The sequence below is a fragment of the Limulus polyphemus genome, unplaced genomic scaffold (genome assembly GCF_000517525.1).
Source record: "Limulus polyphemus unplaced genomic scaffold, Limulus_polyphemus-2.1.2 Scaffold577, whole genome shotgun sequence".
Classification (NCBI taxonomy): domain Eukaryota; kingdom Metazoa; phylum Arthropoda; class Merostomata; order Xiphosura; family Limulidae; genus Limulus; species Limulus polyphemus.
Window position 1 is genome coordinate 411637 of NW_013666187.1, and position 12414 is coordinate 424050.

At 33.4% G+C, this 12414-nt stretch overlaps 1 protein-coding gene across 1 annotated transcript in view; it reads right to left on the bottom strand.

Annotated features, from left to right (window-relative positions):
- Positions 1 to 12414, bottom strand: part of LOC106459219 (laminin subunit gamma-1-like) — a 76526-nt gene that overhangs the window by 33996 nt on the left and 30116 nt on the right. Inside the window, exon 2 of the mRNA XM_013918824.2 lies at positions 4075 to 4376. Within this exon, the coding sequence (XP_013774278.1) occupies positions 4075 to 4376 (302 nt within the window). The remainder of the gene's footprint in view (positions 1 to 4074; positions 4377 to 12414) is intronic.

Consider the following 12414-nt stretch of genomic DNA (forward strand, 5'->3'; position numbering starts at 1 on the left):
GATTGACCGTCACATTATAACGCCCCCACGGCTGAAAGGGCGAGCATGTTTGGTGGGATGCGGATTCGAAAATAAAGTGTTCTTGATCTGGCAGTCGTGTTACTTCATCGTTTTCGCAAACTGACTGTTATTTAGAATAATGAATTACTACAGATGAACTGTAGCAAATACTGTGATGAATACAAATCAAACCTTGTGCTGTCGAGTGGGTTGAAAGGCCCAATCTGTCGCTTCAAAATAATATCTGATGTATTAGGGAAAAACCAATAACAAGAAAAAAAAACAGTTTAGAAGTAGTTGCTGTTGTAATCTATTTTAATATTTTTAAACACTTTAGAAAAAACTTTAAATTTTCCAACTACTTTTTGACGTTATTGCTGATCAATCGACAGAAAAAATAAAACAAAACGTCTGAGCTTAAAAATGCTAAAAGCAAGTGTCAATAATGAGAAATTAATTAAAAGGGACACTGAGGAGGTGTGTGTAGAAAGGCATATTACCTCTCTCGTTCTTAAGGCCAGAAAACTACATATTCAAAAATAGTCAGATTTCACTATCCTTACCTTTTCCTTAGCATAGAACGTCTAATTATTTCAACATGCGTAATGAAAGAAATCTAAGTAACTGAATCAGTCGCTTAGTCTAGGAGGTTTGTTTGTAGTTAAGCACAAAGCTACACAATGGGCTATCTGTGCTCTACTCACCACGGGTATCGAAACCTGGTTTTTAGCGTTTTAAGTCCGCAGACATAACGCTGTGCCACTGGGAGGCTAGTCTAGGAGGAGCAGACTAAACTTGTAGACTGTATGAGCATTAAAGACTGTTGAACGAATATGAGCTCTTTTCATACTCTTGTTGTTCATAATCTCGTAAAAGAAAATAAAATAAGATACACAAGTAAGATTTCTTTATGGTTTGAATTTCACGCAAAGCTACACAAGGCTTATCTGCGCTAGCCGTCTCTAATTTAGAAGTGAAAGACAGTGGAAGGCAGCTAGTCATCACCACCCACCGCCAACTCTTGGGATATTCTTTTACCAACGGCTGAAAGGTCGAGCATGTTTGGTGAGACGGGGCTTCGAACCCGCGACCCGCATATTGCGAGTCGAGCGCCATAACCATTTAGCCTAGCCGGACAGATTTCTTTATGGGTATAATTTTAAATAGAAGGACTTTGGACGTTTATGACAAAAACAAGAGACATTGATTTAATACAAAAAAAAAAAAGAAAACTGATCCGTCAAAATCAGTATTGTTGGAACGTGAGCTAAAAACTGAGCTCTCAATTTTTAGCCGTGGCATAGCGGCTCATAGAATGGCTCAGAGTTTTTTTCATATACAAACTTTTAGCTCATAGCTCCATCTCTTGACCGATTTGAGATCTAATTAATGTCGCGGCTAATGAGGATTCCCTCTTTTTTGTTTTTGTTTTCTGAGTTCAAAATTAAGATTATAATTATATAAAGCTCTTGTGATACGTTGTAGCATGTTTTTTACGAAGCTTTAACAACTTAACAATTCTTTAAAATGCTGCATATGTAAACACTTTCATTGATTTTTAGCGCTCTCTGATGGCAATAAATCAATTTTCGCTTATTATGTAGAAAACTGAATGTATGTTGTTGTTTATTTAAGTACAACACTAATTGTTAGTTAGTTAATTTTATGGTAAAGATTTATGATTATCTGTCATCCCTAATTTTTAAAATGATACACAAGTTAAAAGAAAAGCAGCTAGTAAACACCTTCTACCACCACCTCTTTGAATACTCTTTACCGACGAATAGTGAGATTGACCATAACGTTATAACGTCCTCACGACTTAAAGGGCGGGCACTGTCAACATCAGGCTTCGATCCTACGAACCGCAGGTTGGGAGTCGAGCATATTAACCATCAATGGATGTAAACGAATCAATATTATTCGAAACTTCAAACAAGGTGACAATTTGTGGAAAGCGGGTATCGCTTAGTTGTAAAATGTCCTATTGATTTTAAACCACTGTATTGCAAACAGTGTGTTAGTAACATGTTTCAATCACAAAGTTAATTTATTATTCCAGCATTTAAACGTGAACAATCCAAATATAATGCTTACAGTTTAATACGAAATTAATCTAATTTACATTTCTATGGTAATATAATACATAATCAACAAGGTAGTTTTAAAATGAGTCTATATAATAAACCAACTTTTTCAGGAGTGCATATTCAGTTTGTTAGTTTCATCCCTACATCATTTACTGTTAATTTAAGGGGAGTTTTGTCAATACAGTTGTTATGTTGCGGTTGATTATTATTATTATAAACTCTATTTTATTCGGAAACGCATTTACTGTAACAATTGTTTCACTGATATGAATATTAGTGTAATGTTGATTAAACTGTTTATTCTCAAAGTCTTGATGTGCCTAAGAAACCAATAGTAATACTTTTAACTCGTATAGGACAACAGTAACAAAAAGAAGTTAGCTTCAATCCTGAATAAAATTCATCAACAACAGCTACAAATTAGATGTGTTAAAACCTGTTACAATAATTTAATAGCTAACTTCACTTAAGGATTCGTCCTTAAGAATGAGCGGTTGTTTGTGTTAATTAAAAATCCACGCATCGTTATTGTGCGGAGGAATACGTTGACCCTTTCACACCGCAAGGCGGTTGGATAGCGTATAAGAAAAGAAAGTAATCTTGGAAAACCTAAAAGTTCTTTATGCAATGCACGGAATGTCTTTGAAAGAAACTGTTTGTCACCACTTTTACTTAAGAATACCACAAGTGTTACGTCGATATTATTACTACTTTTTTAGTATCTACTGGAGCTGAGGGTGAGCGGCAATTATGAGTTCATCAGTGCTAAACTAGAGCTAATTATAAATCCAACAGAGTATGGTTAGTGTTAACCTGGAGTTGATTTTGAATAATTAGAACTCTACAATACTACTTTCCAAATCATGAGTTTCTTCTAATTTTCCAAGGCTTTAATTAAACAACTCATTTTTGTGAAATATGTACTTATTAATAAATTATTTTTCGTGAGTAATACCACATTATTCTTCATTCTAGGGTATCTAAAGACTGTTTTTCTTTATTAATATAAAAAGTCATCAGAGACAAGGTTTAAGACCAGTAACCTTACGTTAATCTACCACAAGGTAACTAAATAATCATGGTTAAGAATGGATCAACTACAAGTAAACACAGTATATTACAATGTAAGTTTCAGAGCCAGCTAAATTTAAAATACCTTTTAAGATTTTTTAAACAACGAGGACAAAGCTATTTTAGGAATTACTAGCAATGTAGTTGTGGGAATTTAAAACTTAAGTGTGTATTGGAGAGTGAGGCTAAACTTTCAAATTAACTTTCCCTGAGAAAACTGGCAGTGTATAGATTCATACAAAAAGTCTTTTTTTTTTTTTTTATGTTACAGCACCAACTTGCGTTGCGAGTTTATTAACAATAACAGAGTTGATGGTGTTAGGTAACTTTGCAAGATGTGTCACAGTACTGAGTACCTTAAACTAGACTTGTATAAGACTTGTCACAGTTTTGAGTACCACTAGACTTGCATAAGACTTGTCACAGTTTCGAGTACCGCTAGACTTGCATAAGACTAGTCACAGTTTCGAGTACCATAAGGTAGACTTGTATAACACTTGTCACAGTTTTGAGTAATATAAGGTAGACTTGTGACAAAATTTAGTATCTTAAGCTTTACTTATATCGTGAGAGCGTTGAGTGCCTCAAGTTGGACTTAGATCTGACTTTGATGGTGGCGTCATCTAGGAGGTAGGAATACAACTAAAGTACATACAAAAGTGTGGAAATGCAGCAAAAATAGGAAAGGTAACTGAAAGCGAAACAAACATAGCAGCGGATACACGTCATCTATCAGATTATAGCTTTATTATTTGACCCTATGGTTTGGTTGTTTGAAAATTTATAAAAATAACTCAATGAAGTAAGGAAATACTATAGTGTTAAATTCTTCTTTAGATGTTAAAATACACCCAACTCTTTATGTTTTAGTTATACATATATTCGTATAAGTATAATTTGTATACATAATTACCTGTAAAAGTGGACTGTTCTCGAAGTTGTACGCGCTAGGCCTACCTTCCAATGTACTAAATGCAACGTTCCCACCCGTAAGCGGTGATATGTCACTAAATTCAGACGTACACAATGCCTTTCTCTCCTCGTCCCTGCTGACATAGGAACTATCGGGTAAAAGATAAGTTTCCCTACAGGTGGCGCTATAATACTGGTAAGGTATCCATGGTCCATCTTCACTCGTACGCTTGTAAATAGCAAAGCTTTCGGGTCGAGGAGTATGAAACTTCAAACGCACATACGTGATGTCAAAGGCTTTCGCTATTTAATAAGAGAGAATTAGAAATTTAATGTTCTTAATTGATAAACAATTCAGGAGTTTTATAGCATATTTATAATAAATAATTCATCATATATTAAGTGATAAATAACATTTCAGTTGGAAGTTTAACGATAAATTTAAGCGTGGTATTATACTTTTAATTTATGTATAATTGCTGCTTGACCAAAAATTAGAAATACTAACTAATACATAACTATTACGAAGCTAAGACTGGTAATAGTTGTCTCTAAGGCGATAATAATTACAATCTGAATACAATTTCGTGTTATTATAATGAAAATATTTAGATCAATCATTTTCTCATGTGTTTACACAAATTATATGTAGCTTTTGTCTTTTTCAGTATTAAAAATAACTAATATAGGTTTATTCTGCGTCATTACCTAACTGATCTTAATAATTTGCTTGAAATATTTAAACCTCGTGTCCTGAATAATGTTCATTTTATAATTTAATTAGATCAATTCTATACAGCAACTGACAGGCGCATATTATTATAAATCAATGAGCAAGGCAAATATATATCTCAAAATGTTCAGTTTCAAGATTACATTACAGGAAAATTATTAATTTTTTGCAATTCCTATATTTTATTCCCATATTTTACCGGGTGGTAAATCTATTAGTAGTATGTGTGTACATTTTACTTGAATTTCTAATAAATAAATAAATATGTTTATACTAACTCCTTGTCGAAAAGAAGTGGATAAAATTTCAAAATTTTTGAAGATTAGTTGTATCTGTACTTCATCGTAAAAAATATCAGTTTCTAGGTCCAGAAAGAAGAAAGAAGATTTTGAAGTTTGTAACCAATGTATAATATGCAATAAACTTAAATCATAAATTATCAAGCACATACTTAAGCGAAATTAGTGTTGACTGGTAATACTAGGCACAGTAAACAGTAAGTAAAATATTTGTATTTCAGCAAAGCTACTAATGCTTTCTACCGCCGTCCCTAATTTCAAACTAATAATCAGAGAAAATACTGAAAATCAGCATCTCTCTACCATCCATCCAAAGGAATTAACTGGTACTCTTCCAATGCATTTACAATTTAAAGTGCAGGGAATATTTTGTAGTACCGCATGAATTCAAAGTCGTTAACTCCGAAATCCAGAGCTCTAACACAGAGCCAATCCGCGCCCTAAAAATAAAGAAAGTTATTTCTTAAATATCATTTTCAACTAACATGTCTTTGTAATAGTATTTAGTATGTCATGTATTAAATTAAATTCGTTGCAGAAACAACAAAAAATGCTACTAATGAGTAGTGAAATTCCTCCAAACCAGTTATAACTCAATGATGATTCCTCCAAACCAGTTATAACTCAATGATAATTCCTCTAAACCAGTTATAACTTAATGACAAGTTGAATCGAATGATGAATTGGGCTTCGTATTTATTTATTGCTAATAAATGGTGATGGATAAATAACATCATTGTCTGTTACAATTATTGTGATACGAATTTATTCACTTTCAGCTTTTATTTATATAAATATCTGGCAAAAAATATACAAGTGTATGCATATTTCTTTCATCTGAGGTACGTTTGATTCAGAATTAACGCAAATGATAGAACTTTAGCTGTGATAAAAAACAAAAAAGTCACTTATCACTACCACGAGAGGGCGAGGTTGGCCCTGTAATGGAGTTCTAGGTTTTGGAGCTGATGAATCGGGTTTGAATAATTTCAGTACCATAAAACATTACCCGCATTTTAAACCGTGGGTGGGTTATAAGTGATAATCAATAGCTTAGGATGGATGGTGAGCAGTAGGGTGCTGCTGAATGGCTGCCTTCCCTCTGATCAATAGTTCAAAGTTAGGGATGGCGACAAATAGCCTTAGTTGCTTTGCCTTAAATATAAATACTGTCACAATTAACGATAGAGGTCACCTCTGTTATCATACAGAGGTGATCTCTATCGTTAATTGTGACAGTATTTATATTCAACAATCAAGAATAATTATTCAAATACCGATAAAATATTGTGATATCTAAATGGATATGTTAAACAATACTGGTGTTATCTCAAAACTTGGAAAAATCTAGACAAAACAAAAGAGAAGTTATGTTAATTTACGTAATTACGAAAGTTTTGATTTATTCAATCTTTATAATTACATTAATAACAAAGTAAATGAAAATACTGTGTTGTTTTAAGTCATGAAAAGTTATAAAAATCTCTTTTAGGTTAAAAATCTGAAATAACATACTATTATTACCACGCCAAATCAGAAATGAACAAAGATACAAAACAGTTAACATCGAATGCAGAAATTCGTGAAATACATCCTAATGACTTAAACTGAAGCTCTCGTAAACTGTGGTAATTTTCATGAACAGTTAGCAGCTGTTCATGGAGGCCAAAGATTCCAGTACCTTCTCCCCTATCCTCCACCCCGAAAAAAAAAAAGAAACTTCCTCGGTCAATTGCTGGTAAGCTAGCAATTAGGACAAAAACAATGATCTGTTTAATGGCTTTAAGTATATAATTAGAGGATTTTTTATAAAGTAGCGAAGTGTCCCCGGGATATAAAAATTATATATAATTAGCGCACGAGATATTGACAACATTATATATAATAAAAAAAAAGAAGTCAGGTACTCGGTCTCCATCCACTTGTAGATAATTAAATATACCCTTAGACAACGAATTTAACTTACCACCGAAAATGCTCTATATCACTAAACTTTGTTTTTATGACTAGACTGAAATTGGCAACATTTGGAAACATATTAAAAGGGTTCAATAGGTTATGTGTTTATCTTTTACACAAATGTTAAAATAGATAAAAATGACATTCGATATTTCTAAAGTCATGACAAAACATAAAGTTGAACACTTATACCACGACCTGAAAGTGCTTCCAATATTTCAACCAAACCATTTTGTAGTTCAGTGTTAAAGCTCCTAATACTCAGAACCGAACAGAATGCGCTATAATACTGCGTAATGGCTTAAGTTAACGAATATGATACATTTCATGTCTTAAGTTGCTTTCTTATGTATTGAAATACAATACTTTTAATATGCCCGTCACTACTTTCCAGCCATAATATTGGAAGTAATATCCGAATCGTATTTTTCTATGAAAACTGCTCTCGAATTCTTAAAAGCTTCATTTATAATTGGATTTGTTTTTGATTTAGAGCAAAGCTGCACAGTGGCCCGTCTGCGCTGTGTACGCCGAGTGGATCGAGCCTTGGATTCTGGCGTTATATAAGCCCTGGAGCTTACCAATCTTTGAGCATCCTGGGTTTCTCACTCATATTTCTGGTTAGGTGGTCCATCAGTCCTTGGACGTAGAGTCATAAACTGTGATGGTTGGTTGTATATGGTGGTCTCTTCAACGTCAAGTGGTAGAGTCATAAACTGTGATGGTTGGTTGTATATGGTGGTCTCTTCAACGTCAAGTGGTAGAGTCATAAACTGTGATGGTTGGTTGCATATAGTGGTCTCTTCAACGTCAAGTGGTAGAGTCATAAACTGTGATGGTTGGTTGCATATGGTGGTCTCTTCAACGTCAGGTGTTAATGTAAAGGCTACTTATAAATGATGCTCAAACTTTTTTTTTTTTACTCGTGTGACCCACTTTAATTGAATAGCAGTGAGGAAGTAGTGCATTCCTCGATGTTCAATACCAGAGACCACTGGAGGCCATTTTTATCTTTTTTGATTCTTTCTTCCCGATAATTTTCCTGTTTGTTTCGAATATTCATACAAAACTACTCGAGGGTCAGCTGCGCTAGCCGTTCTCAATTTTAAATCGATAGCCGCTAAAGGAAAGACAGCTAATTAACAGCCTCCATCGCCAATTTTTGGGCTACTCTAATCGAATAGGAGGATATGACCCTTACTCCTATAACGCATCCACGGCACCAAAATGCGGAGTGTAACTCTGCGGCAATTGGGACTTGAACCCCCAGATCCATAGTCCAGCCCACTAACCATTAGGTCATGTCAGAAACGAGAATTTCATCACAACGTCTAAAACCGTATAGCAATCAACGAATAAATTTCTGTCGAAATTCACACGCCTGAAAACTTAAAATTTACCTGGTTCGCTACAAAAAATGTAAAATTTTCATTTCATACTTGGCTATTTAGTGGCACAAACAGTAGTTTAAATTAATAGGGATCTTGTGAAAACTCATACTAACTAAGCAGAACTATTATCACACTATCTCACATGCCTAATTATTCAAATGTTTTTATTAATCATATTTTGAAAACATCTCTTTCTTTAGTTAAATTGGCAGTTTTATTTTTTAAGCTCAATTCGCTTACGTTTAAGAAAAACGTTTGGCCCATAAAATTGTAGTTGCATACTTCATATATCTAATAAGGCTGCTATTCCAATGTTATAGTTAAGGACTTAAAGTAAAAAAAAATCACAATTTCGGGGTAACATCCTTAAAACACGAATTGCGCATCAAACTATATAGTGTCAATAGGTCCAAATATTACCTTCATTTAACAAATATCGTATATATAAACCATTCGTACTTGACTCAGCTAATATTTTAGCCTAAAAACACGATACATTATAAAACAGGATGCTGAAACAGTAAATTTTCAACTAGTTTGTTCTTTGCGTTTTGGTATCTCATCCATACTTTAACAAACTCGAACAGACTGTAAACATCGAATAATATTTGGTTTCATCTCGCAATACACGTGTCAAATTGTGTTGTTACGTGAGAACTTATCAATACGAAAGGAATAGTACTGGACATAAGCTCCGCTTTTACACAGAATCATCGACTAATGGCAATATAACATATTCATGTTTTGATGCCATCTATTGGTGTAAATCAATTATATTTAGCTCTGAAGAAAAACCTTAAGAATTCATAGTTCAACATATCAAACACTATTTCAACACCTACAAATAAGTTTAATCAATCAACTGAAACAAACTGAAAATAAATAAGTTTTATCTTCCAAGGTAACCGATGAATGTTTAGGACATTTTTCTCAAAACATAAAATCGGTTTAACAAAATATTTTTTCTAAAATTAAATATCAACTTGAGTCTTATCATTTTGTTCACAACTTGTCACTGACTTGTGGAATTCCATTCGTCAACATTAACTCTGCTGGACAAGGGCAGATCGAAAGAACAAGAACAGGCTTCTTTGTTGTACTGTATATTATATTCATATGATGTTTTTAGTTGCCCTTTTTCCCACCAGAATGAACCAATATTTATATAGGATTTGAGGAATTTACAAAAATGATGCCACTAATTTATTATTTTGAATTATTTAGCTGAAAAGTTGTTTAAAATTAAAATACTAAAAATACATACGAAATCTATTCTATCATTCAATCTACCATTTGTCACCGAGTTGTACAAGTTTCGGGAAATTGCTTACTTCATTAGTAACCTTTAGACGAGGGTAAATCAAACGAACAAGCCTTGGCTTCTTATAGTGGTGAAGTTTATATGTATGTTATTTTTTTAGTACGATAAGATTGGATTTATTATTTATTTTTATTTTAAACAATCTACTGAAAAATTCAAAATATTAAATAAAATATTACGCATTCTTCAAATCGTACATAAATACAGGTTCAGCGTGTCGAATAAAAGACAACTCAAAACGCCATCTATATGTCACTTTATTTTCGATTAATCAACAAAGCGAGTTCAATTTCATGCAGTCATTCCTTACAAATGACAGAAGAAATATTCACATAAACTGTATCAAAGCTACAATGTAATACAATAGGCAGCTGAGAATTATCTTCTAGAATCTCAAAGCAGATTAGATTGTTTTATGGAGTCTCCGTTCAAATTGAGGTTTCCAGCTGTTGTAGGGAAAATCTCTACAGTTTTAGTACCACTAATAGTAGAACTTCTATAGCGTGAAGAACCAGAATATATTTGAACTACGCGAGTCATTTTACAGTCTTCAAAAGACCCCACTTCAGGGGAAAATAAAACTTGCGTTATTTTTATTTTGATGATGTAATTGTTCATTTTAGAACAAAGCCACATCGGGCTTTCTGCTGTATCCACCGTGGGGAATCGAACTTCGGAATTCAGCGTTGTATGTCTTAAACTTACTATTGTCCTAATACGACTTTTCTAATCTAAAAGAAACATACTCAACGGGTAAATATTATATCTCCAGTCTTTATTTTAATCTACAAAGTGTATGTATACTTACGTTATCGTCCTTAATACTTCAGCCGTTCGAAGACACTAATTATTAATATTATCATTCTAGAGAAAATAACAGCACAAGGTGGTATTATATCTAACTCATTCATAGTATCCGTATGTGTTTTAAGTTGGTTTGCCTGTATTGTTTATGCAACACTCATAAAACGGATAAAACAAGTGTCAGAGTTTTAAAACATTTTTGTTTTACCAAAAAACATTTTATGCTTTCCTATTACGATAAAAAAAGACTTGGAATATCCAGTTTTCTATAAGATTATACAAATAACTTGTATCTGTTATGATTATTCATGCCCCTAATGGCACAGCAGTGAGCTTGCAGGCTAGTAACGCTAAAAACCGGGTTTCGATACCGGTGGTGAGCACGGCATAGATAATCCATTGTATAGCTTTGTGGTTAACAATAAAACAAGCAAACAAACACGAATATTCGTTTTTAATTTTTTGTTAATGACGTAAAGGGAAAACAACATTGTAGTGTGTTGTGAATTTTTGCTAAGTCTTTTATACACTCCCTCTGTTATACTTTATAAGTTAAAGTAAAATAGCCAATACAAGCAAATGAAACGAGGCCTGAAACAAATAAGATTGAAGACTATATGTTTAAATAAAAATCGGGGAGAAGCTGTGTATAAATTGATTTGTTGTCACATTTCATACTTAACATAAATAAATTAAAACTAATTGTATCGTGTGGTTAACAATGTTTAGCTCTTTACAAGTCAAAGCGATAAACTAATCCTTCAAATCCACACCGACTGTACGAAAGCTTGAGATTATAAATATGCACAGGGCTCGTGCAGACGGTGTTCATAAGTTATACACAATTAATATTCCTATTCTTTGACCCGTGACTCAATCATGTTAAAGAGTTGTTTTACAAACATCGGTTTTATGTTTCACAGAAACTAAATCTGATTACTTATGTCTAACTCGATCACGTGATACAGGGTCAGAAGTCATCTCTCACCGCCGAGATCATCATATTTGTCAAGATAAAGTTATAAATATAAAAAAAATCACGAGGATTTCTTTAATAAAACTACAAATTAATATGAATTCCAAACTCTTAAAATTAAAACCAATTAAATAATTACGTTCTGTAACAAATAAAGTTACGTATTCATATTCTACCAGAATAATCTAGAATCTTTTTTTCGGAACGCTACACTGAAGACAAGTAAGACACGTTCAGTAGTGTTTACGTATACCATAAAACAATACTCTCCACTTTTTGTTTGTTATTGATACACAATAGGCTATCTATGCTGTGACCAACGAGGTTATCAAAACCCGATTTTTTAGTGTTATAAGTCCTCAAACTTGTCGCTGAGCCACCGGGGAGTCTGGTATACAAGTGCTAACCCGAAGTAAGTCTCCCGGTGGGGCAGTGGTAAGTCTCCGGATTTACAACGCTAAGATCAGGGGTACGATTCCTCTCGGTAGACAAAGCAGATTGCCCGAGGTGGCTTTAGAATATAAACACAAACACTAAACGAAGTAAAACCGAAAGTCATAATGATGTATATAAATACGGTTTGTTCCGTTGTATTACCAGCGGGAATAATAATATCCAGTTTATTTCAAGATGTTCTTGTTTAAGTTGTTTGCTGAATCATCTAAGTTTATAGTCTACGTCTAACGGCAAAGTTGTGATGTCATCAAAGGGTTTCGTTATTCTCCACCAAATGGCTTTCCTTTTGAAGAAGCAACCATTATTACTTTCCGTATCGTAAATTCTTGAAAAATAGCACATTACACCGACATGCAAACCCTAATGAATTTGAGCATTTATTTTTCAGATAAAAGGTAAATA